The 27,669-nt window shown below is 40.0% G+C and overlaps 1 protein-coding gene across 3 annotated transcripts; it reads left to right on the forward strand.

Moving 5' to 3' along the window:
* CHKB (choline kinase beta) lies at nt 1–26,582 on the forward strand. 3 transcript variants are annotated; one of them, XM_072147641.1, is made up of 11 exons: nt 1–689; nt 6,267–6,375; nt 6,529–6,642; nt 7,089–7,222; nt 7,630–7,734; nt 12,622–12,680; nt 15,755–15,842; nt 19,075–19,183; nt 19,780–19,877; nt 24,392–24,473; nt 25,303–26,582. In XM_072147641.1, exons 1-11 carry the CDS (start codon nt 529–531, stop codon nt 25,357–25,359), a joined length of 1,116 nt encoding a protein of 371 aa, XP_072003742.1. In that variant the 5' UTR covers nt 1–528; the 3' UTR covers nt 25,360–26,582. The 3 variants fall into 3 exon arrangements, with proteins under 3 accessions (XP_072003742.1, XP_072003741.1, XP_072003743.1); XM_072147640.1 differs by lacking the exon at nt 1–689 and adding an exon at nt 4,146–4,360; XM_072147642.1 differs by lacking the exon at nt 1–689 and adding an exon at nt 4,273–4,397.
* The last annotated feature ends 1,087 nt before the right edge of the window (nt 26,583–27,669 follow it).

Raw genomic sequence — 27,669 nt, forward strand, 5'->3', positions numbered from 1 at the left:
GGTGCCGCGCTGTATAGAGGGAGTACACATAGAGATCGGTACCGCGCTGTATAGACGGAGTACACAGAGAGAGCGGTACCACGGTGTATAATGGGAGTACCATAAAGAGCGGTACCGCGCTGTATAGAAGGATACACATAGAGAGCGGTACCGCGCTGTATGTATAGGAGTACCTGTACGTCTCCTACCACACATTGTGGATGACTATATACCGTTAGTGTAGGCGCAGTCACGTGACGTGGCTGTCACTTCCCCTGAGCTGGGCAGGACGGGCTGCCTTGTGATTGGTGGCTTCCGCTCCGTTGAGCTGTATCCTGATGAGTACAGCACTGGAGCGGCGCTGTGTAATGCACCCGCTGGTACCGCACCGGTATTAGTCTGGCACTAGGACGGGCTCTATGAGTGGCAGTGCCCGGCATGCGCAGCACATGATGGGGTGACTGCTCTGGAGGAGGGTCATATTACAAGGGCTATAAGTGACACCAGGCTGCCACTGCTGTACTGTACCGAGTCCTGCCGCCCTCCACCATGTCCTCTGCTAACGGGAGGACGACGCCGCTGTCCCCGGGAGGGCGCCGCCTGGAGCTGAGCGAGGAGCTGCGTAGGAGAGCCTACACCCTGTGCCGGGAGTACCTCCGGGGGGCATGGAGGAGCATCACGCCCGAGCAGATGAGGGTCTCTGTGGTCAGGTACATGATCTATTCTAGGGGATAGAGGCAGTCATAGGGAGAAGTGCATCAGCCTTATAGAGGATAGCAAGAATCATATGGAGAAGAGAAGTAATTCTATATAGAGGTAGAGAGCAGTCTTATGGGGGTGGAGAGAAGTAATTCTATATAGAGGTAGAGAGCAGTCTTATGGGGAGAGCAGTAATCCTATATAGAGGTAGAAAGCAGTAATCCTATATAGAGGTAGAGAGCAGTCTTATGGGGAAGAGCAGTAATCCTATATAGAGGTAGAGAGCGGTCTTATGGGGAGAGCAGTAATCCTATATAGAGGTAGAAAGCAGTAATCCTATATAGAGGTAGAGAGCAGTCTTATGGGGAAGAGCAGTAATCCTATATAGAGGAAGAGAGCGGTTTTATGGGGGAGAGCAGTAATCCTATATAGAGGTAGAGAGCAGTCTTATGGGGGAGAGTGCTAATCCTATATAGAGGCACAGAGCGGTCTTATGTGGGAGAGCAGTAATCCTATATAGAGGTAGAGAGCAGTCTTATGGGGGAGAGTGGTAATCCTATATAGAGGCACAGTGGTCTTATGGGGGAGACCAGTAATCCTATATAGAGGTAGAGAGCAGTCTTATGGGGGAGAGCAGTAATCCTATATAGAAGCATAGAGCAGTATTATGGGGGGAGATTAGTAATCCTATATAGAGGCACAGAGCGGTCTTATGGGAGAGAGCAGTAATCCTATATAGAGGTAGAGAGCAGTCTTATGGGGGAGAGCAGTAATCCTATATAGAAGCATAGAGCAGTATTATGGGGGGAGATTAGTAATCCTATATAGAGGCACAGAGCGGCCTTTTGGGGGAGAGCAGTAATCCTATTTAGAGAGTAGTCTTGTGGGGGAGGGCAGTAATCCTATATGGAAGCATAGAGCAGTATTATGGGGGAGATCAGTAATCCTATATAGAGGCATAGAAGAGTATTATGGGGGGAGAGCGGTAATCCTATATAGAGGCACAGAGCGGTCTTATGGGGGAGAGCAGTAATCCTATATAGAGGCATAGAGCAGTATTATGGGGGGAGAGCGGTAATCCTATATAGAGGTAGAGAGCAGTCTTATTGGGGGAGATCAGTAATCCTATATAGAGGCATATAGCAGTATTATGGGGGGAAAGCAGTATTTCTATATAGAGGCATAGAGCGTTCTTATGGGGGGTTAGCAGTAGTCCTATATAGAGGTAGAGCGCAATTTTATGGGGGGAGCAGTAATCCTATATACAGGTAGAGAGCAGTCTTATGGGGGAGAGCAGTAATCCTATATAGAGGTAGAGAGCAGTCTTATGGGAGAGAGCGGTAATCCTATATAGAGGTAGAGAGCAGTCATCCTATGGAAAAGAGGAGCTGCACTTTGGAGTAGAGCAGTTTTCCCATGACCACCACTGATGTTTTATTACAGGAAAAGTGATGTTTTGCATAGAATGTAGATATATTCACATTGTGTAAGGAAAAAGTCCAGCATCGCAGCCTTTGTACCTGTACATTTTGCCTTTAGTAACCAGGTGCATGGAGATCACCTTAAAAGTCAGAGGTGAACAATCTAGAGAACCGTAAATAACCAGCATATCCGGTTACTTGCAAAAATAACAGCTTTAGGAAAAAAACCTATGCTTTTCGTCACATGGTCTTAGTCATGGTCCTGATTCTTTCTGTCCGGCTGCTTTGAGTTATTCATTGTAAGGGTGCGGTCACATGTGGCATTTACATTGCGTTTTGAAACTTAAACAAAAGGCTGGCTGTTTGGAGGAGATTGGCCTTATTACACTGGATTCACAAAATAAATGAACTCCAGTGTGAAGTAGCCGTGTTTGCGGTGCCGTTCTGTATGTGAATATCACCAGATTATCCCATTAGATTCACACAGTTGTGTTTTATCAGAAACTTGCATCCACTGCAGTTCGCTGACATCCGACATTGTGATGGAAAGAGAACCCTATGCAGTAACATCTTGCCTTAGAGCAGAAAATGGATGGTGTATGGCTCCATTAAATGCCAGATTTTTTAATGGATCACTGGCCAAGGACATTATTTCAAAAGTGTTTTAGACTCTTTGCCCACTAGTATGACAAAGTGGCTTCACAAATTTCTGCTTCAGATTTAGAGCCAGTTAATAATGGACAGTGTGCTTTCCGTATTAAATGGACTGAACACTGTGCTGGGAACAGGACTGCCAGTGATATGTGATGCAAGGAGCCAACACAAAACCTCCAGACAACTGTTTAAAGTTTAGCGCTGTTATCCGCAAGGTAGCAGGGACTCCTTTCATCATATATAACTGTCATGTTTGGAGTCTGTACGGTCCAGCCACCACATATTTTTGTGGTTTTATGCTAAGCGACTCCTAGGTTTCACTAGAAACCATTAGTACATGAATTGGGTGTACTATACTTGATGTTAGGTGGCCAGCACCCTGCGTATGCTTCTGGTGGGAGCCGTTGCCTGCACTTGAAGAGGTTGATGAAACCTCTTTCATTCCATCATTTGTATAAAATAGATGTTTTTTCTGATCCCTTATCTTATTTCTTGAGGCCCTTTAGAGACCTCCAGTAAATCATTTTGCTGATCATTTTCATGATATTTATGACTGTAATATGCAAAGATCTTTCTGGACATGTATACATGCATATGTACACTCTCTGTGGCCGGCACTTAGGGATGCAGGACTTTAACACGTAGCACACATCCTATTTTGATTTTTATGCTTTCATTTTTATTTCTTATACATATGTTTAGTATTTGTAGCTCCACCAAAACGGTTTTACAAAAATCATATGATGCGATAACAGATCAAAGGTTATTTCTAGCGACGTTTCGGTCTCAAACGACCTTTGTCAAGCGTGATCTGGAATTAATACAAAAGTAGAGCAAAATAAACGTAGAGCACAATAAACATCCTCAAAATCTAAGTCTATTACTGATGATAATTACATAATGGATCTAATTGACAAGAATATTGTGAGTAATTTTATGTTAATGTCAAGACTCTTAAGAGAGATATGTTCAAAGAAGGTATTTGAGTAGGAATAAACAGATTTTTGAATTACAAGTGGAAAGTTGTTCCTGGAATACTGAGAGGTGGGAGTGAACAGGCAGGAGATGAGGGAAGTAGATTGTAGATATATCATGGTGCTTACCTAGGTTGAGGTCCGTGTGGGCTCAGGTGTAGTCCCCCATCTCTGCTGACCTTAGCACGGCAGTGCTGGCTCTTTATTCAGCACAGTATAATCTATGATGCAACCCTCACTTTACATGGCAAGTGCAAAGTTTACTGATAAGTTGTGTGCTTTATGCCATTTTCTGACCTGTCCTGCTATAATCTGGAGACAGCCCCAGTCACCTCTTATATTTACTGCCTAATAAATTAATAGCAATTAGTCATGTTTATCTTTTGACTCTAGTTGATACTATAAAGTCTTTAATGCGTTGTGTGTAAATGACATGCTACAGAAGAGTCCAATCTACAATGTTTACACAAGATTCTTACTCGCATTAAAGGTTGTAGACCACAGAGATCTGAGGAGCACAACCTGGTCTAAATACATCTTATGGCAGTGGTGGCGAGCCCATGGCACGGGTGCCAGAAGTGGCTGTCGGAGCCCTCTCCATTCAGGACTCAAGACTTCCTCCTGTAGTCGCAGGTAGCCTAGGATGTGCTACATTCGCTGCTATTTTAAGGTGACTTGCAGTGCAAGAGGAGCAAGGAGGTGTGGACAGAGCCAGATTATCATTGGAGCTCCTTCTCCGGGCCTTTGATTCATGCTGTTAAGTGGACCTTAAAGGGAAGCTACAATGATAATATCTACCTCTTTCTACTGTATTGGTGTCCTCAGGACACCTGTGACAGAGCAGGGAGCAATAAGTCATTTTAAATTGCCATTTTGGCACTTTGTGAAAAATATGTGGCTTATGGTTGTAGTTTTGGCACTGGAAAGCTGGTCATTTCAATCTGTATTCTATTGGATTTTGTTCAATGTGTCATTGCTGTCAGGCATTGCAGACATTGCACAATGAAATTTTGATGTGGCCCAGTAGATGTGTATATGGTGTTTATCACAAAAAAACACTTCTGACAAAACCCAGCTCAGCTAGCTCGGTTATGTGGGTCCCTGTCCAGAAATGGTGGTAGATGTTTCCCATCACATTATAGCTTATGTCTTCATATTCTTGTGACCAGCTGTCTGAGGTTTTCCATTAGTCTTTTTCCTCTTCTGTTCCATGAACTTGGTCACAAGGTCATGAAGGAAACGGTGAACTGCTGTAAATGGCAGCTAAATGCTATAACTGCTCTGTTATTTATCAGCCTGTGATCAGTAGGACACCATCTACACTTGACCCCAGCAGTCCGGATTCTCTAAAATGATTTTCCAAAATAGAAAAACATACAAGAATAAAAATAGTATTAGGATTTGGAAGCCATTGGTGCAAGCAGCCTTTTAATATCAGTACTTCAAGGCTGGACCACACGTACTAAAAATGCTTAGCGGTAAATAAAAGGGTGCCTATCAATTAGGTCCATAGTCAGTACTCTCCAACACTCACATCTTTCTGTGGTGATTCTTGATGGAGGCTACAACTGTCTCTTGTGATCTTCCGAGGGGGAACACATTTACAGAATGTTGTACAACTCTCCAGCTAGATGTTGGTCATCGTTATTATTATTTATAGAGCAACATTTATACAGTGGTGCTGTACATTTCCAAGGTGTTTGCATATATAGAAACAAACACAAATACCATATATACTTGAGCATAAGCCAAGACCCCTAGTTTTAACACAAAAACTGGGAAAACCTATTGACTCGAGTGTAAGCTGAGGGTGGGAAATGCATTGGTCACAGCCTCACCAGTATATAGCCTGCCAGCCCCCTGGAGTGTGTAGCCTGCCAGCCCCCTGGAGTGTGTAGCCTGCCAGCCCCCCCCCCCCCCCCAAAAAAAGTGTACTCGGTTTCTAACGTCCCCTGGCAGGTCTTCTTCAATCGATCGATGCTCCGGTATCTTCTCCGTGTCCCGGCGCCGTTTGTTGCAGGGATCGTGACGTCAGCCTCTCACTGACATAATACTGTGTGCCGATGCCGACGCACTTAGTAGAACGTCACATTTTTTGTGCGTAAAAACTCTGCTTATACTCGAGTATATACCGTAAGTTCAAAAGATACAAATCTAGACCCTCCTATATGGGTGAATAGTTATTGTGTAATGTGAGCATTTGTATTAAGTTTTATAGCTTTGGTAAGTTGAGGACAGTATGATGTGGGCAGTCAGCAGTTTTGTGGGGAAAAAGGTGCTGCAAGATACTTGTGTGTACGGCTAAATCCTGGCCAGTATACTCCATGACTTGTCCTTGATTTGTTGCGTCTCTGTGGTGTTGGATTTCAAGCTCTCGTACTTAGAAGAATGTGTGGAGGTGTGTGCCCAAAAATGTCGCCCACACTGGGATTACTTGGGGGGGGGGGGTTTGTATATGTAATTTATGTATAAAATATATAAAACTGAAGAGTGAAATAGCTTTTAGGGGTTGTTAACCCTGTGCTCCTGTGTCTTTCAGTGGTGGTCTCAGTAACCTGCTATATAAGTGCAGTCTCACTGACGCGGTACAAACACAAACCACAGAGCCACGACAAGTGCTGCTACGGATATATGGAGCCATCCTGCAGGTAACACATTCCATGACACATCTTGCTTTTCTAGGATGTTATATGTAACACAGTGTAAATTGTAATGTAACATTATGTAGATGACAGTGTGAGAAGCTACTACGCTTTGTATAATTGACTGCTTAATGACTTGTGTTTCTTTACCTGTTGCAGGGTGTGGACTCTATTGTTCTGGAGAGTGTAATGTTTGCCATCCTTGCTGAGCGCTCACTGGGTCCACGTTTGTACGGCGTTTTTCCTCAGGGACGACTAGAAGAATACATTCCGGTGAACTTCTGTTATCATTTTCATTCTGAAACTGACTATCATACAAGTAATAAGGCTCACATTACTGACATTTTATTTGTGATGCAAACTTGAAAACCTATTGAAACACATGTCAATTGTGTTGAGAAGGATTACATCCTATTGCCAGTATAAATGAGTTTACCAACATACAATATCTATATCTATGTACTGTATTTTTTCAGTCAATAAGACTTTTTAGCAAGAAAAAGTCTTTCTAAAAAGTTCCATGTTCCTTGTCATCCGAAGATCCTGGTTCTTTATCTCTCCCTGCTTATGATTATTACCGAAGCATGTGTTTTATAGAATGAGGGCAGCAGAACTCCAGAATCTTGGTGAAAAGTAGTAGTGGGTCCTTTATTCACACAGCAGCATGCAGCAAAGTTTTTCCCATTTGATATTTATTTTTATTCTATTTTCTCGCTCAGAGCCGTAGATTGGTGACCTCCGAACTTAGCGTGCCTGAAATTTCTTGCGAGATTGCAGAGAAACTGGCCAGATTTCATAAGATGGAGATGCCATTCAACAAAGAACCAGTGTGGCTGTTTAAGACTATGGAAAAGTAAGGCTTTTTGTGTGTTTTACCGCTTTTATTTTCAAAGCAGAGGAATTCTTTGGTCAAACGTTTTCCACATTGTTTGGTGAAAATATGGCTTTTAAATCTGTTTTGGTAAAGGGATGATAAGATGTTTTCTGTTGTGGAAACAAAACCAAAAATCCATCCTCTGTTGCCAAGTACCTGCAAGTGCCACTTTATGACTTAAAATCTGCACTTTGCCTTGTGTTCTTGACTATATAACTGTTTTACCCAGGTGACATGATCTACTTTAGGATTGGAATGCAGACTGATTATATTTGCCAGTTATGCAAGGTCTTCTGCTGTGGAATTTAGATAAAACTGATTTGTAAGACTGGTATTTGACATCACTTGTGTTTCGTTACTGACCTATGTGCATTGCACTCTTCTAGGTACATGTCTCAGATTTCTTCCCTATCCTTTACACAAGCTGCTCTGGTGGAGAAGTTCAACATACTGAAGAGTTTTCACTTGGAGGAAGAGATGAAAAGCCTAAAGTAAGACCAAGAAAAGTTTTCTGAAAAAAATGTCACATCTCATTGTATGTTTTTAGTAAATACTTTCTTCTCAGTGATAAATATTTTTTTTTATAATGTAACCATACAATAAACAACATAACTATGCAATTAAAACATCAACTAGACGCTACAAACATACATCCATAATTTAATGCTATCAGTATACTATCCAAACGCCCTGGGAGGGGCAAAAGACCAACTTGGTATCCAGAGTGAAAGCACCACAGCAAGGCCTTATTGAAACCTCTTAGAAAGATTTCTCCCACATCAGGAGTGCTTATTTAAAGAAAAGTCTTTAACAGAACCACGAAGGAGGATTTTTTCCCACAGGGACCACTTTTTTTTTTTTACTTTTCAGAAATGGGTATAATTTGAGGACATTGTTACTTGATTATGCATATATTTATTGACTCTATAACATACTCCTATTAGATCTAATTATTGAACTGCTTTCCAATGTGTCGCTATGCATTGTCTTGCTGCGATCATTATATAATTAACGATCCATCTCTGATCCTCCGGAAATTTCTCAGACCCTATATGTAATGGGGCCAACTGCGGAGGGATGTCACTGTCTGAGTTTATCACAATTCTAATCAGGTCTCTTACCTGTAACTAGAATAGTCAATTTTGGACATGACCACCACATTTGTACTAGATCCCATTTGGCTCCACAACCCGCCAACACAGAGAGGGAGATGAAATTTCCCTGTTAGCGAATCTTTCAGGTGTGAGATACCATCCAAATGCATCTTCTTTTTTTTTTTTTTTTTTTTTAAATCTGCTCTAAATGATTTATGCAGGGAGAACATTGGTCTGTCCATCTAATACCTTTTTTCCATTGCTTACAATCATAATTCACATCTAAATCGGATTCCCATTTTAACATGTAACTCAATTTGTCTGCTTTTTCTGGGATATTAAGGATATCATATACTATTGACATGCCCCTTATTTTTCCCACCTCAAATAATCACTTAAGGGACCATAAATGCTGTGTACTATCCTTTTTTCTTTTCTATTAGCATACTTCTTATTTGGAGATATTGAAACAAAACCTTGATGGGAAGATTAAATTGGGATTTTAAACATTCAAAGGATTTTATGACTACCCTCATAACGATCAGCTAATCAAACTATATACCCTTTTCTACCCAAAGATCTAATTTCATATTGGAGACCAGAGGTTCCAGGTCTCAGATTGACATTTGATCTCTATTTAGTCTTGCACTACCAACCACTTCTTTCCAAGTTTTCAAGGAGTGTAGGTATACCAGAGACCAATACCCTTGCTGAGGGAGCAGAGAAAAGGTGAAATTGGTGAAAATTCCCATATGGTGGAGGGAAGTTTTTTTTTTTTTTTTTTTTTTTTTTTTTGCGGGTTTCTTGCATCAGAAGGTTTTTAGTTTAGTTTCCTCCGCAGCCGAATCTGCGACAGTTTCAGGGATATCTTTCAACGAACATTGTTTTTCCTTGATCTGTCTTCTAAATCCCCAATTTTTGATTAGAGTCTAATAACTTGTTATGAGAGTCTGTTACTTCAGTTAAAGGGGTATTCCAGGAATCAGCATAATTCATATACAAGTGAGTACTTAAAATATAAGCTAATATGTAATTAGTTGTAATGTAATTTTGCTCCCCTTAGCAGAAAAATGCTGCAGGCATACAATGTAATGAAGAATTAAAATGCTACGGGCTCTTTAATCAGTCCATTGATTTCCTTTGCGTGGAGAAGACACAGGACAGAAGATGGCCGCTGGTCACAGGTCCACATCACATGTCCTGCACCTGCCTGGGCAGGTCATGTGATCAGCACTATGTTTGGTTGTAGTCGGTTGGTTGCGGTGTACCAGTATGGCCAGTGTTGTGGTGATGGCAGTTACACATCATTACTATGGTAACAGAGCAAGAAAGTCTGTTATATCATCACTGGGAGCAGAGCATAAGAGGGAGGAGGAGTTACTGAGAACTAAAGAATCATGGGACAGGTAGTTTCCAGTGGTGGTCATCTTGGTGATAACTCCTCCTACTTTAGAGAGGCCATACAATGTTGTGAATCATAAAATCAAACAATTTAAGCTCCATTTTGTGACTAATAACATTGAGTTTTGTTATTCATTTATCTATAGCATCATGGGTTTTTGTATCAGATGTTCATATTCCCGGAATACCCCTTTAACTTTGTCACCCCTGATCTATTCTTTCCCCAATTGTCCTTACTTCTCTTTGTAGCTCAACCATCATGTCTTGCATTCTAGACAAGATTTTTGTTTCAAATCTATCTAACATGTTTTGCATCACTTCTCCTATAAGTAAGGATTGTTGCTTTTCATTAAGTGTGTCTAGAAGGTGGAGCAAAATCTCCTGCTCCTTTTGGCATCTATGCCATTTCTACCAATTGGGGTTGGTTTGTGTAAAGAAGAGGGTTGAGCCTGTGGGTTGTGGGCAGAAATGAAAACTTAAACTCTCAATCCCCCTTAGATGAATTTGGGACTGTGTCCTTTGAAGGCTTTATTTTGGGCACGGGTAAGCTGATCTTTCAGTGGTGAAGTTTTTTTTTAAATAAAATTTTACCCCTCATTATTATATAAGAAATGCAGTCCGAGTTAGAACATTTAAGGATATTAATAGGAGACCGATATCCCTGTTTTGAGAAAACCCTTAGATAAGGTAACAGCTAAATACTTGGTTAGTTTGAGACACCTTTACACCCATTAGTTGATTTATGATGATTATTATGGGTTAATAAGTTAACTAAAGTCAACAATTTTAGGTTTAGACCATAAAATCCTTTTCTTCATTAAGTATTACCATTTTGTTCACTTGAGCAAAATTTAGAATTTCAGCTTCTCAGAAGTTAAGATAGTAAGCAATGAATTGAATATTTTACCTTTTCCCTGAAAAAGATCAAGATTATACCCTTAACCTTCCTTACAGCAGGAACCCAATCTCTGCTTAATACAAAATAGAGAATTTCCTGTAATTTCTCACTCTCAACATTGGTAGATCAATATGACAGTGTTAATGAATCAATATTTAGCATAAAACTCTTAACATTGCTATTCTCCGTGATTCATTTTCTTTTTAGATCCCCTCGGTCATTTCCTCTATAGAAATTTATGAATAAACTGGAAATGTATTACCATTTATTATTCTTTTAGTAATAACCAAGGAACAAACCCACACTGGCCCTTCTTATGTGGTGAAATGTTATAAAGATGACCAGGTTATATACAGTAACCAGGATTTTAATTCAAAGTGGTTGACCTCTAAAGCGAATCTTTCACCAGTAATACCATTTTTAGCTGGTGACAGGTATCAGTAGCTTATGCTATGCAGATTATAAAACTACATTTGGTAGCATTCTGAATGATTTCAGTACTTCATAAAACTTTATTTAACTTTACCTGCCTCCACACTCATCTGTTTCCCTCCCTCCTTCCTGTAGGTGCCCCACCACCACCAGGAAAGCTAAGTAATGTGATATAAAGTTTTCTTTATTCTTAAATGATTCAGAATGCAGGCATTTGTGAAATCAGTATAGCTATTGGAACCTGTCACCAGCTAAAAATGACATTCCTAGAGACAGGCTTGCTTTAAAGATGATTACATTTTGCCTTATGCCCATTGTGGATCCCCTAAGTTTTGGTACCTGCTACCTAATGGTCAGCGCAGGTTGGTAGAGAGGGTAGTGGACTGCGCAAAGGCGTTGTGGTATTTGGGAGATGTGGACCCATTGGCTGCATTGGAGGCCAGACAGTTTTAAAGGGTGGCCAGGAACAGGCCGACTTCAGGATTGGAAGGTATATAAACATATATTGGGAGTGTAAGGTTGTAATAAATATACACTGCTGCGGGAGAATCACGTTTTGGGGGAGGTGTATATGCTGAAAGTTATGCAAAGATGGGGGAGAAAGGGAGTGCGATACCTAAAGCAATTTTATTGTGAGGGCGGTTTGAAGTCCTATCAACAGTTCCAGGAGGAATTTGATGTACCGCATTCATGGTTTTTCCAGTACTTGCATTTGTGGCGTGCCCTTCAGACGCAAGCCCTCTGTGTCACTGGAGGGAGTGGTTACAGCTCAGGGGACTAAACCATTGATTTCTTTATTATACAGCTCTCTCCTGGCTATGGGACAAGGAAGTCGGGATATGTCGGGAGAGAAGTGGGCGGAGGCAACGGGCTCTCCTAGTAGTCTATTGATGAACGTGGAACAGAGTAGATCCCAACTGTTTCTACTAGATAGGTTATATAGGTAGCCATTCTTGCTTTGGAAAATGGGGTTGTGTGAAGATGCTGTTTTGCCCTTGTTGCACAGAAAAGGGAGATTACGGATGCCCTTCTCCATCCTCACCTGTTTTTCACTCTATATGCAGCGTCTTTAAAGTTATGGAGACATGAAGGGGATTATAGATTATAGCTGTAAATTAATATTAGAATATAAAAATTGTAATCTCTTCACTTTCTTTTTCGTTATGTTTTATAGCTAGGAAAAAGTTTTTGCGGACATTATTGACAGCTGAGCCCGCTGGTAACCCAGATTTGTGACATGAGGGATCACAGCATGAACAGAAGAACCAGTATGGTCTTAAGGGCACTCTAGGTATTATTGGCAGGGTAATGTGCAGTGACAGCATAGTGAGTACTTCAGCCAGACCTGGAGGGGAAACGGACTTTCCAAAATAGATTAATATAGCAGTGCACTCTGACTGGCATGAGCTGGGGTGATTTCCTACTGACAAACAAGACACCCGGGCTTGTACTTGTGCAGGCTCATGATGGATGAGTGGAGCAGTAAGACCTTTTTTCCAAGCTTACTTGGTCTGTAAACATATTTTACCTCAGGTTTCATTCTATTATTTTAGGCTTCTGCTGGAGTCTACATCCTCTCCTGTTGTTTTCTGCCACAATGATGTACAGGAAGGTAGGCAACAAACTCCTTGCATGAAAAAAAAAATTATTTTGCCTTGCATGTAAATTTAAATGCAGCCTTACAGAAATTGTTGGAGCACATTTTCATAAGGATTGGCTAGCAACCAAACCATAAATAATTTGCCTAGCATTTTCTCTGTGTGCTTCTGTTGAGTCAGCAGAGCTGGAGGAAGGCAACGTGTTCACAATGTACTGCACTGTAATAATGTGGTGTTGCAGAATATTGTATTAAAACAAATCTTTCATCATCTTGCACACATGGAGATGAACATACCAGTAGCTGCAAATAGAAAAAATGTCCAAAACATCAAGGTTCTTCAGTTCTTAAAATGGTATCAATTAAACAGTCGCCTCTGCTCTAAAATATGACACCTTACACTTGTGAAGCAAAGACTTAACCCCTTAGTGATGTGGTCTGAAAAGGCTTTAGTGTCCAGGCATTTGTAGCAAATTTTCATAAGCCGTGGTTTAAGGGCCATAACTTTTTTTTTTCCTTATTTTTCTGATTAACACTTTAGACCCGGCGGTCACATGACTACTGACTTTACTCCTCTGTGCAGTATGTCAGCGTGATGCTGTGAGGAGCGGAGTAGGGCGAAGCAGTAATAAAACCCTTCCCCCTTCTCCCAAGGGTCTCTGGGTGTCTATGACTCTGCAGAGTCACTAGAAAGTGACGCAACTTTTTTTAAATTTTTTTTATCCCAGCTTCCAGGGACAGACTGGGTAATTGAAGTGGCCCTTAAATAAATAAATAAAAGGAGCCACATGTCAAATTGGGTAGGTGGAGTCTGCACAAGTAGGAGGCATTAGCAAGCTGCTAGCCATAGCTGTTTAGTTAACTGCTTTGTCTTATCAAAACAGTTGTGCCAGTTTTGCCTGCTGAGCTCACGTTCTAACTACAAAGAAAATATTGACAGACACAATAAAACATTAGGTTAGGCAAATAGCCAGGTGAACAAGTCAGCATATCAGTAAGATCAGAATATAACCTCTATAATACTGCTCCCTATGTACAAGAATATAACTACTAGAATACCACTCCCTATGTACAAGTACCAGAAATTGAGCTCATTATACAGATTCCGCCATATGCAAGTAGACGCCCAAGTATGAACTTAAAATGTAATTATCATTCCATGAAATTTGTATTTTTAGTATTGGTAAAGAGCTTAAATGGATTATAAAAGCACATTTATGGTGATTTAAGCACAGCCAGATTAAATAAGGATTGACTTCTTTTAGTAACTACAGTATATGTAATCCTGAGATGTTGTCGAGTAACAAGAGCATATGTTTTAAAACGTTAGGGAAAAGAGAGAAGATTCTGTGGAGCACGTTGAGAGGAGTTTATCATTCCATGAACCAATAGGGGAAAATCTGCTGACATGCTTCATGAGAATTTTAATGCATAGAATAATAGTATATCTGCACAGGTGCAAGTCCCAAAAAATCACCAATAGATTCAAATCGTGAAACAGATCCAAGCTTCTACCTCAAACCAATGGTAGATTTTCACTATATCTTCATATAACAAAAATAGTTCACAGAACACCGCAATATCTACTAGGAGCCCATTCACACTGATCAGAATCAGTGAGGTGAAACAGATTCATGGCATGGATCAGACAATTAAAACTTTAAAAAGTGAATATTCTGATTTTACTTTTGGATGTAGAAGCTTGGACCTGTTTCATGATGTGAATGTAAATAATGGTCTGAAGGGGGAGTAAGTACAAGCGATCCCTGACTTATGGACACCTGACTTAGACAGGCCTCTCTACCCATTTTGACCTCTGGTGAAGCTCTCTACTTTAGTACAAGACTGCAATGATCAGATGTAAGGTTTCTGTAATGAAGTTTTATTGATAATCCTTGTTCACATGACAGTAAAAAATATTGAAAAGCAAATCGTCACTGAGACAAAAAAAAAATAGTCTGGAGCTACAATTAATCAAATATACATGTTCCGACTTGCATACAAATTCAACTTAAGAAGAAACCTAAAAAACCTATCCTGTACGTAACCCCGATCACGGAATCGCCATATAGATGTCAGGGATCCTCTATGCTTGGGGAACAGATTTAGGCCTCCACCCATATGTCTTCTTATACAGCCTTTATGCTCATGTCCCTTTTCTCAACACCCAGTCAGCACCCCCATGTTCCCCTCTCTCACACAGGTCTGCTACCTTCTCCTCACAATCAGGCCCCTCCTCACAATGATGGTGTTCCTTGTTTTCTACCCTCTGAACATAATCAGCCCCCATGTCTACTCCTCATCCTAGTGTTAGCCTTCCATGTCTGTTCCCCTTCATATTCAGTCTCTGCTCCCCCTAATATTTAGACCCCCAACTTTGCTCTCCTTACAGAAAGACAGCAGTCCTTCTACCTGCTAATACAGACTAGTGCAAATGAGCAGGTCATGTGATTACATCATTCAAGGTCCTTTGCCCGTAGGAGGTAAGTAATGTATTTTTATATTAATACATTACCCGCTTTCTCCTGTGCAAAAAAAAACCTTGAATAATGTCATTCAAGGTCCTGTTGCAGATGGCTTCATACATTTGTCATCACGTTGTTCCTATGAATCGCAGAAAACGTGATGGAAGTAGCCCAGAGGCAGTCAGCACACTGGGAAATCTCCTGGTGGATTGCACTGGCAGTCCGACCCTGCCAGTTTCCAAGAACATGTCACAGAATATTTAATGGAGACAACCAGGTAACAAGCGATCATACAGCTCCTTTAAAGAAGTGATACATTGAAAAAGGGCTGGTCCTGAGGGGGTTAATATTTCTAAAAATGCAAATTGTTGGCAAAAAGCACCAATCTTTTGTAAAGTCCTTGGTTGTTACCCTAATTTCAGGAAACCGCTGTGGCAATTCTAGAATCCTGTTTTTTTTCTGCTGCAGCTGCGAGATGGTGGATGACTTTACCTTGTGTTTCAGATCACTGTCACATTGAAAAGTCCAAGATTACTGACATGGTGCTGCTACTTTGAAGATAAATGCAAATTTAATAATTATCTGATGAGATACTGTTGAGAATAATGTGACTTTCTCTTACAGGAAATATCCTGCTTCTGTCATCTCGCTCATCACACCCATCAGATAAACTGATGCTCATTGATTTTGAGTACAGCAGCTACAATTACAGGTAAGTCTGCTTTTTCAAGGCCATTGGTTAAAGTGTACAATACATTTTTTTACTTTAAATCATAACAGTATTTTTGGAGAATTGCATTTACAAAAGGGGTGGTTTTTGGCATACTGAATGAAAATGATTACTGTATATACTCAAGTATGAGCCAAGACCCATAATTTTACCACCAAAAACTGGGAAAACCTATTGACTCGAGTATAAGCCCAGAGTGGGAAATGCATTGGTCACAGCCCCAGTAAGTGGCCAGCCAGCCCCCTTTAGTATGTGGCCAGCCATTTTGTGTGCTGAAAAACTCGGCTTATACACAAGTATATACGGTAACAAAGATGCTGTTAAAGGGGTATGCCCATGAAAGAAAGTTCTCAAATAATCCCCTAGTGATGTTTACACAATAAAGATAATTTTTAACCCTTTACTTTACAATTTTACTCAGTTTTTTGCTGTTTTAGCTCCTATCACTCTTTAACCCCTTAGGGACGTGTTTGCATTTTTCATTTTTCACTCCCCACCTACTGTATTGCAGTATATAGCTATTTCACAATGATTTTTAATAGCCTGCCCTCTGGTGGTTATTAAAAATCATTGCACCTGGCAAGCCTACGAGACTGTAGGCTGCCATAGCAACCGATCGCCCCCTTCGATGACGTTCCAGGGGGCGGTGATCGGGCATCTAAGATGGCGGCGCCCATGTAAAGGTAAGTTAGGTGCCGCGGTCGGTGCTGGCCAGTGACAGGCGGGTGTTGGCTGTTTTATACAGCCATTACCCACTGTGTATGGAGAGAGCTCAGCTTGTGAGCTCTCTCCATACACCCCTTGCCGACCGAGGACGATATAGTTCATCCTCGGTCTGCAAGGTGTTAAGCTGGCCAGTGTAAAATTCCAGAGTGTGGACGGGAAATCGCTAAGCAGACACTTCATAATCCCTCTGTGCTATGAGATGCTTTATGCTCACAATGTGCTTAGATCATCAGGCTACACTTTCATTTAGCTTCTGAACATTCTGCTAGTATGTGACCAAATAGAAAAAGGGAGACCAGAAAGACCAGAGATGATGAGATGCATATAACACACAGACACTCTCAGCTCTGCTACATCTCAGCTATAGCACACACAGTCAACTTCCCCTGCTATAAAGATGTTATCTGTAATTTGTAGAGTAAGTCTTGGCACTCTGATAGCACTCGTTCAGCAAGCTCTAAACTTGTTGCCAGAACTCCTGTATGGCCAAAATATGTGAAGTATATCGCCATATGGCATCACCAACAAATACTTGAACAGTATTTGAAAGCTTGAAAGATGGTTATAATACCATCTATACAATATGTTTTTCCTGGTTTCCATGTTTGGTGCACATCTGGAAAGAGAAGTTAACCTGAAAATCGCATTGAAAGACTCCTCTGCAATAGATATCCCTAAATCCTTTTGCCATTTCCTCATAGTAGTGAGGGACTCCTTAAGCTTTATTACCATATATACTCGAGTATAAACCTCGGCTTATACTTGGGTCGGCTTATATTCTAGTCTAGTATATATGGTATATGTTAATTTTTTTTTATATGCTAAAGTAATTCTTTTAGAGCCTTTTTCATGGTTCAAAAATGCATTCTCAAAGATGGTCTTGGCCTCTCTCATAGATGAAGGTAGTAATGAAATGCCTTAATCTCAAATATTTTATAGAAGTCATGTTTGGGAATGTTAAATTGCAGATGTCTGAAAAAGCCATTAAGTGTTTCTTATCCCAAATATCCGCTATCTTGTGGACACCACCTCTTACCCAGTTCTGCAGGTCTAAATTGCCTATCACTTGTGATGCCACTTCACATGACCCCCACTTTGAACTAAAATAACCGGGAGTTTCGGGAATATTGTTCCCACTGGTGACCGACTGGTTGCACCCTGATGAGGGAGTTTTAAAAGGACAAATACGCTACAAGCTGCTACATGGACATGAAGTGCTCATTTAAGGAAAGTTCTATTGCTAAACATGAGAGATTGGGGCCAAAAATTCCAATAGTTCAGAGTTTGGAGAGTAATAAGGATGTTTTAGAAGTTTATTTTTTTTTGTTCACCAATAAATGTAAATTCTTGTACATGGAAAAATAAGACATCCCCTGAAAATAAGACCTAGTGCCTCTTAAGGAGCAAACATTAATATAAGACACTGTCTTATTTTCGGGGAAACAGGGTAGCTCTATTGTCTAGAGAGTAGTGTGAAGCCTTCATCTTTTGCAAAGTTCTCTTGTATCTCATATATAGCATTTCAGTTAACTGATATTGTAGCTTTTATCATAACCTCCCTATGAGGGCAATACTTGGATGTATTTAACGCGTGAAGAAGTGACAATCCAGTAAGTATGTGTAGTCTTTTTTTCTGTATTTGTGAGACTTTGCTTTGGGTAAGCGGTGCACTATGTCAATTAACAGGTCCGACTCGGTTGAATCCGGTAGCAAAGCCACCAAAAAGGCTTTTTAGAATTCTTCCAACATCTCCGATTCCGGTATGCCTGAAAAAACCGCACGTCATTCCGCCTGGAAAAATCTTTCATATCTGCCATTTTCAGGTGCAAGTCTCTCACCTCCTCCTCTAGTGCATTGTTTGCATCTATCAGCTCATTATGTGCCATTGTGAATTCTGCCATCTTTGTTTCCACTTGTGCAGTGCGTTCACCCAATTCGTTGCACTCCTTTTGAAAAATAGATAATGCTGACTGTATGTCTCGTTGGAGTGATGAACGCAGTTCACTTAGTAAAGATTTGTGTTTTGTGGGTTTGTTTTTTTTATATAGTGGACACAGAGGGCTTAGCTAAAAGGCAATTTGGGACAAAACCACTGGTCCATAAGGACATGTGGGTGGTTTCATATCCCAAAGCAACACGGCAGGTACTCTTGAGAGACTTTTTTTTAAATCAACTTCTCAAAGTGCGTTACCCATAGACACAATGCAGTGTATTTTTTTATTTTTTTTGTTTTGTTTCCTATTTTAAAATCTGCTCTCTTGGAATGTGCGGCAGTGACTGGACAGCATCACCGTGTCACGGCTTAGGCTGCCTCCAGCCAAAAGGTCTATTATGTTTATTGTCTATGTTAGTTTGGAAGAGTTGAGTAACGTTATATGCAGAATGTTTCCTTCGCTATACACTCTGGCTGTAGTTCACTTCCTTACATGTATTTGTCTCTCTTTGTTTATAGTGCACTATTCCTACTGTATTCTTTTTGTCTTTACAGAGGATTTGACATAGGAAATCATTTCTGTGAGTGGGTATATAATTACCATCATGATGAGTGGCCGTTCTACAAAGCAGAACTGAGCAACTACCCCACACAGGAGCAGCAGGTACTATATATAGTTAACTAGAAACTAGTAGTTTTACTAATTTGGTACACAAGATCAACCTTCACAATCAGCAGGAGCCATCATATTCATTCTCATGGAATAACTTTTGTGTTCCCCAAAAATGTATCTCTTAGGTCTTATAGATAGGGCCTCTTATTTACAGCAGTATGCCTGTTGCATGCTTTATTAATGGAGATTTTCTCCCCTTAAAAAGGAGGCTCCATATATATAGCACCTGACAATGATTGTGTACTCCTCATCCACTGGTGTGATATACATTATACATACATTATTATGCAATGAGTTCAGTGTGGGGAATTTATTAAGACTGTGTTTTAAATGCAAGCCTTAATTGTTCCCCAACCACCATACTCCCTGTCATGCTGACAAGCCTTGCCAAGGGCTGGTAAATGCACCCCAAAGTCATCACTCTCCATTAGGCTGCCAAGAACCTATCCTCTATATTTATGGGTGTATGCTTTATTATGCAACTGACTCTTTGCAGAAGATTATGGAGACAATTTAAGAACTTGACATCCATTTAAACTTTTGAATTTCCTCATTCTTTTGTTTTATTTCTACTATACTTCGTTTAGATTCATTTTTTCCGATCTTATTTGCTGGAAAGTTATCCTGAGCTTGGTGAGGAGGAACGGCAAGTTCAAGAGGCTGCAATGCTTATCGAGGTGAACAGGTAAGAGAGCTTATATTTGTATGTACGTTTTTATGTCTAGACTTTCCTATACTAGAGCTTCTTTTTAGGAAGAGCATTGTGTAGCTATTATATAATATTTTCTTGTTTTTAAAAGAAATCTGTCAGCAGTTTAGACCATAAAACGTTCCTACAGTGGCTCTGGGCAGCTCTTTAGTATGAAGAGCTTTCCGCTTGCCCGTTCCCTCCACTATTTGGTAAGATCTCTGGCAGGGGTATACTACCCCGGCAGGCAGAGCAGAAGGATAGTTCAATGCAGAAAACCTAAAGTTCCCTGGGTTGAAAGACCTGATATAACTCTTACGGGAGCTTCAAACCTGAATTAACAATTCAATTTTCACAGACCTGCTGCTATGAACACACAAAGTTATTTCTACACAACTATTCTTGCTTTACGTCATGGGTATAAAACTCATTTCCATTGAGGGCCACGTCTGCCTCGTGGTTGCTTTTAAAGGTGCTAAATGTAATTTTATTACTGCATAATTGCAATTTATACAGAATTACCGTTACAATCAGCCCTATGAGGGCAACCACAAAGCTGAACGTATAGTTAAAGGGAACTTGTCACCACGTTTTTCACTAATTCAGGTAATGGCAGGTTCCTATAGAGCTCTAGTAACTATATGACACCCTTATTTTAGCTAAAAATAGTTTTCCTCAGATCCCCATAAAATTAGTTATAATCTTGCCTGTTATCTATGCATCTTTGGATTTAGTCGAGGGGCGTGGTCTAATGTCATTTGACCATGGTGACATCATCAAAGGTCCTTAAGCTACTTAATATTAGCAAACTATACCCCATCTACATATCTGACCACATAAAACAATCGCAGCAGCCGGCAGGACTTCTACTCCTCTCCATGCAGGCTGCTGTGATTTCATGTGATACAATATGATGTGATTTCATGAGATATATGCTTGGTGTACAGTTTTCTAATGCTAAAAAGCTGAAGGACCTGCAATGATGTCACTCTGGCCACATGACATTATAGCTGCATATAAAGATAGGATGGAGAGCAGCTGCTGGACTCCATCCGATAAGGCCACGCCCACCTCGACTTGCTGTAGCCATGCTCGGATACCAGATAAGAATATAAAGTTGAATATATGGGAATCTCAGAGGAACAATTTTTATTTAAAAGAAAGGTGTCAGTTACTGGGGCTCTATGGGAACCTGTCACTACCTGTATTTAGGAAAAATGTGGTGACAGGTTCCCTTTAAAGAACAATAACAAAATGTGGTGATTGCTTAGCATTTCAAAACACACAGACTCCTGCATTTACTAAATGCGATGAAATCTTATTTCAATAGGTGATTGCAGGAAGAGTGCGCTTTATGAAAAGCAAGCACAACACAATAGCTATGTGTGAATGCTTGCCTCAGACATTGGCATGGCCAGTATGTGATCCGACAGCAACCAATAGTCAGAGTGCCTCCACAGCATTTTGTACATAGAAACATGCATGAAACAAAACAGCAATTCTTTGCACAAAGGCACGGGGTCCATTAGGTCTCATCGAGCATATAGATTGAAAACTATATGGGTTAGTGTCTCTTCATGAGAAACCGGTCATTGTCAGTGCTGTTCCTAGTACAAATCGGAAGGAAGAATTGATGTTATTCAATTTACCTCGTGTTTTTTGTAATACATGTACAAATTTGGGGGCAGTATATAGGGTAATTTAACAATGCCAATCTATTAACCCCTTAATGACCGCCCTATCAGCTTTTTACGGCGGTCATAAGGGTACTTCTTCTGACGCGATGCCTTTCTACAGAGAAGAAAGATTTCGGGACACCGGGTCTTGCTGGTGCCAGTGTCGGGCTGTAACGTCACAGCCAGAGCTAGCACTAACAATATAATATACCATTTTTCATCAAACACCATCACAAAAAATGTTCTAAAAAGTGATCAAAATAAGCTATGCGCTTTAATACGATACAACTGAATAGAACAACTCTATTTGCAAAAAATAAGCCCTCAACCAGATCTGACAACAGAAAAATACAGAAGTTATGGCCCTGAAAAGTTGTCAATAGTAAAAACAATGCGATTTTCTAAAATATTGGCTTGGCTCAGTAAAATTGAGCAAAGATAAGAAAACCTATATAAATGAGGTATCACCATAATCGTAGTGAACCAGAGAATAAAGATATAATAGTATTTTTACATTACGATCACCAGTTTGGGAAAAAGTGCTAAAAAAAATTGATGATTTTGTTTGGGCCCCCCTTTAAATAGTTAATAAAATCTCATGAATGAGCTATAGACCCCCAAAATGAATTTTAAGTGTTTCTCACCCCGCAAATAATAAGCCCTCATATGTTCACATTACCAAAAAAAATGTAAATTTTATAGCCTGTACAATGTGACAATACAAATTTGCTGTGAATGGCGCTGCTTTCATTCTATGCCCGGCCGAGTGCCCATACAGAACTTTACCACCACATATGGGGTATTGCTACACTCGGCAGAAATTGGGCATCAAACTTTGCAGAGCATTTCATCATTTTAATCATTATGAAACTGTCAGTTTTGGCCTAAATTAATGTATTTTCCAAAAAAATTTGAAAGTTTCTAAATCGCAGGTCCATATTGTTTAAACCCATGTGAAACACTTAAAGGGTTAATAGAAGTTGTTTTACATACGTTGAGGGGTGAAGTTTCTAAACTGGGGTAATTTATGGGGTTTTACTGTTTAGGCCTTTCAAAGTCACTTGGAAGATGAGTTGTCCCTCAAAATGTGAGTTTTGTTGATTTTCATGAAAATGAGAAAAATCGCACCTAAAGTTCTGCATCTCATAACATCCTAGAAAAGTGAGAGGACGCATAAAAAATCATCTCAACATAAAGCAGACATTCCGTAAATGTTAATTATCAAGCTTTTTGGGTAGTTTTACTTTCTGTCTGGAAGGCAGAACATTTCAAACTTTGAAAATGAAGAAATTCTGCACACTTTTGCCAAATTGTTTTTTCAGAACGAAGCGCTAAACGTATCGCTAAAATTTTACAACTAACATGAAGTACAATGTGTCACAGGAAAACATTCTCAAAATCACTTGGATATGTTAAAGCGCTCTGAAGTTTTAACCAACCATCGTGAGACATGTCAGATTCAAAAAATCGAGTCTGATCTTTGAGCTGAAAACTAGTGTCGGTGATAAGGGGTTAATAGTTCTGCTCCGCTTTCTTGATATGTAAAGTGAAACCTGTATTTTACCCCATCAGTCAGACATGCCTGTCCATAAAATGGCCGCAGATGGACAGTCATGTGATCTCCATTTGACCATGAACACTCTCCAGTTAGAAATCACATGACCCTCCATCATCGGCCATTTTATGGACAGGAATATCTGGGTGATGAGGTAAAAGACATTAGACTTCACTTTACATATCAAGAAAGCAGAGGAGAACTATTAATAGTTGTATATTGGTAAATTACCTCCCTCCCCCCCCCCCCCCCTAAACACGCATTACAAAAAACATGAGGTAAAGTGGCCAAACCCTTTAATAACGATGCTGATCTTGTAGCAAAGAACCTGTGTGGGGACTGTGAAGTCCATACAATCCTCCCCATCTGCGTGGCCTCGTAGTCCTAGGAGGGGTGTAAATATCTATATGGCACTGCATTGGCATTAGTGGAAAGGAGTATAGCTTGCTTTTAAAGGATTATACTTTATTTTATTTGTTTGAATGGATGAAAAAGGATAATGCAGAGAATTAAGATTAATAGAAGCATATACTTGCCAACGTATGTATATGTAATACATACATTTTAGATCAACTTAACCAGTTCGCGACCGCCCGCCGTTTATTCACAGCCGGTAAGTCTTTGCTGCATATTGGTGCTAGCACCGATCGCGGGTATTATCACAGCAATGGCTGCCGGCAGCCTCAAAAGGATAGCGGCTCATGGGCGCCGCCATCTTACCTGGGATCGCCGCTCCCCGTGACGTCATCGGGGAGCGGCGATCCGCCTCCATGGTAGCCTCTGGTCTTCTGAAGACCCGAGGCTATTTCGTTTTAACCTCTTCATTACAATGTGCTGATAGCACATTGTAATGAATGAGGAGGAAAATCCCCATATACTGCCATACTGTACATTTACATTAATAAAAATCTGCTTTTAGAGCTATTGATAACTGATCCATAGCATAGTTCATCAGTGTCCATTGGAACTAGAAACGCCCAACAAATAAATCCTGAAGTATAGCTCCACTCTGTGTGTTCCAGCGGCCCTGGAACTGCTGCTCCGCTCCTATTCAAGCCAATATCATTCAAGTGAAATTGCATCAATGTCATTCCTCTCCACCTTTTGCCATGAGTTTTTACTCTGTGGAGCCCTAAGGAACCTCTGTTGGGAGCATTTTGATAACAGGCCACAAACGGAGTTGCAGAGAATCTTCCAATAGAATACAGAATGCTGGAGTTGTTATATTGAATTCTGTACATCTGTTCACCTTCTGATACTTGGTTCTCTTTCTCATGTAGATTTGCATTGGCTTCACATTTCTTTTGGGGTCTCTGGTCCATTTTGCAAGCAAAAATATCAACTATTGAATTTGGATATCTGGTGAGTATGCTTATGTGTCTTAACAAGTGTCTTTTATTTTGTTTTACATTTGTTTTGTGGCCTATGATGGGCAAATTAGTTTCTTATATTTTTTTTATCATTCAAGAACGTGGCTTCCTTTTTATTTTGTGACCTCGACTGTGTAGGTCTTTCAGAAGGTTGCTCATCCTGTACCTCTTATCTTTTGTCCTCTTGAGGGTAATAAAAACACATTTGAGCTGAATTATTTAAAATTGCCATATTTCAAATTAACATAGGGTTGTGACAATCAACAGCAGAAATGGCCACCACAAAAGAGCTGCAATTGAGCTGGTTTTTGCAGCAAGTTTTATCTTGAGCTCTCTTTCATATATATTTTCACCCTTTGCTATGCAAAATGCAATGGTTTAAGTGCATGGGTCACACCTGTAGCAATATTTAAAATATTAGGGTGCTATTCTTAGGCATTTCTAACAGATAAAATGGCCAATTCTTCTATACAGGCAGTCCCCGGGTTACATACAAGATAGGGTCTGTAGGTTTGTTCTTAAGTTGAATTTGTATGTAAGTCAGAACTGTATATTTTATCATTGTAATCCCAGCCTGAATTTTTTTGGTCTCTGTGACAATTGCATTTTTAAAATGTTGGGTTGTCATAAGAACCAGGATTAACAATAAAGCTTCATTACAGACACCTGTGATAACTGTTAGAGCTGATCAATGTAGCCTAGGACTAAAGTACAATAAATTACCAATATCCAGAGGTCCGTTTGTAACTAGGGGTCGTATGTAAGTCGAGTGTTCTTAAGTAGGGGACCGCCTGTAGTTTAACTCTCTCTTTTTATTGTAGGATTATGCCATCTCTCGCTTTGATGCATACTTCCAACAGAAACCTCTGTGGTCCTGAATTTCAAATGATTGTCCATCCAGTCCACTCTTCAATCACTTCTGTGTGTTACTACAATCGCAGCACCTGAGGATGTCCTGCTCCTCAACCAGCCCTGCCATAAACACATACCAGCATCTAATACTTCTAATATTTATACCATTTACTGACAAACTATGCAGTAACCTATTTCCACCAGGATTCTCTCCATTATTTCTAGTTCTGCACTGATTTCTGTTTAATCATCATATTAGTTTCTGAATTATACTTTAATTTACGCTTGAACTAGTGTCCTGCATGGTCCCCATTTCAATTCTAACTTCTTCTGCTACTCCAATAGGCACTTATTTCATTCCATCCCGGCGTGGCATGTGTCTTGCTGACAATCGGTAAAAGAGATCAAGACTGATCATGTAATTCAATAGTTATCTTCTATATTAAAAGCCTGACTCCACTCAAACCTGTCCTGGATCAGCTACTTATGATATTCACTGTACTCCATCTGACAACACACCTTATAATGGTTTTGCCTTCTCACTAGGGATAGGTGTCTGCCAGCACCTTGTCTCACCTTTTGTATCTCTTTCCCAGAGAAAAGATACATATGAAAATTGGACACGTTGCCATATACATGTTAGATCTTGGCGGTGTTTGTCTAATGGTTATAGCCATCTCAAAATTGATGCATGTAACTGGTCAATGGATCTTTAATTCTGTCTCCTTTGCCACCACATCACTGCGTTTATACAGCTCGACCAGACCAGAACCATGAATGAATTCCACTGTTGAGCAATGGTTTTAATGCTTGCTTTACAAGACTACATATTGTATAGAATACATGTCCAGACCTTTATGTACAGACTTGCCATTAACAAATTCTTTTAAATGCGGTTATTCCTGAAGTTTCAGCGTTTAAGTGGAAATGGACTTTAGTCAGTGACTTGCAATTGAATAACTAATCCCCTTTATCAGCCGCACAATACGGTTCACATTTAGCATGAATATCGACATACATCGGTTAACTGCATGTTAGCTGTCAATATGTAACGGATAAATGCTGCCAATTGTGGATGCTCCAATATCTAATAAAGATTTCTCTCTGTGACCTGCCACTTTGAACAGGGTCCTGCACCAGTAAATGTTTATTATGGTTTCCAGTTTCACAAGTCTGTGTACAATGACTGAATTTTAAACATGCCAGTTTAATTTATTCATTGTTTTTAATAAAATTATATTAATTTGCATTGTTTTATTTTATTACATAACATATAGGATTGGTTCTGCAGGTTTGTTCTTAAGTTGAAATTTTATGTAAGTCGGAACAGATATATTATACAAGTATAACTCCAGGCAAAAATTTTTGTCCCTGAGACAATTTTCAATTTTTGTGCTGTCATGGGAACAAGGATAAACAATAAAGCTTCAATGCAGACATGCCTTACAGTTTGTCACTGCAGTCTGGGCCTAAAGTACAATATATCAGCGGCATCCAGATGTCCATTTCTTTCTTTGTCTTTCATACCTTCAGAAAGCTCCTATAGAACCAATTTTCTGATTTTATGTGATTCATATGATATTTGCGACTTACAGCTGCGGGTTTTTGCTTTACATTAGATTCATGATTCTATCTTGTTTTCCTCAAAATTTTGGTTATTAAATGATATTGTAAAATTTGGCCCTGGCCTAAGAGTTTCAATGTGTCTTTTCAATAATAGAAGCAAAGCTGCTAATCCATAGTACCAGGAAGCCAATACTAGTGCACGGTCTAGATATCCTCTTCTAAGAGACTGGCACCAAGTACATCAAATATGTGACTCAACCTAAGAAGGAAAAAGGGAATCGCTTTAAATAATTAGGCAACCAATCTCTAACCAAACTAGTAATGACCAACAGGAAACAAAATATTCTTAGAGATCGAATTATTTGTCTGATCTGAAACTTGATCTTTCAGAATGAGACTTCCATGTCCTGAAAACTGAGCAAATGGATATGTCATCAAGGACATTTAAGGATGGGCCATTGGAGTGACTTGATATTACATTGTGATAACATACTGCAAGCAAAAGGTGGAGTAGTTTTCCCTGGTTACACACACAGTTAATGATGGATTAAGATCAGCAACTAGTCCACCTTTCCCTCATAGCACTAATGGCTGGTGACCAGCACATAGGAAAAAGGGGCTGGTTGAGATTTACTAGAATCATGCAAGACCATGAAGACCTCCTACCCATGAGTATTACCTGTGTACATATGTTCTATGCATTTATTATGCGGTTTGTACTTTCTGCTTGTACAAAGTCACCAAAACCTTTTACAGACTTGCAACATATT

This window comes from Engystomops pustulosus, chromosome 4, assembly GCF_040894005.1.
Source record: "Engystomops pustulosus chromosome 4, aEngPut4.maternal, whole genome shotgun sequence".
Taxonomy (NCBI): domain Eukaryota; kingdom Metazoa; phylum Chordata; class Amphibia; order Anura; family Leptodactylidae; genus Engystomops; species Engystomops pustulosus.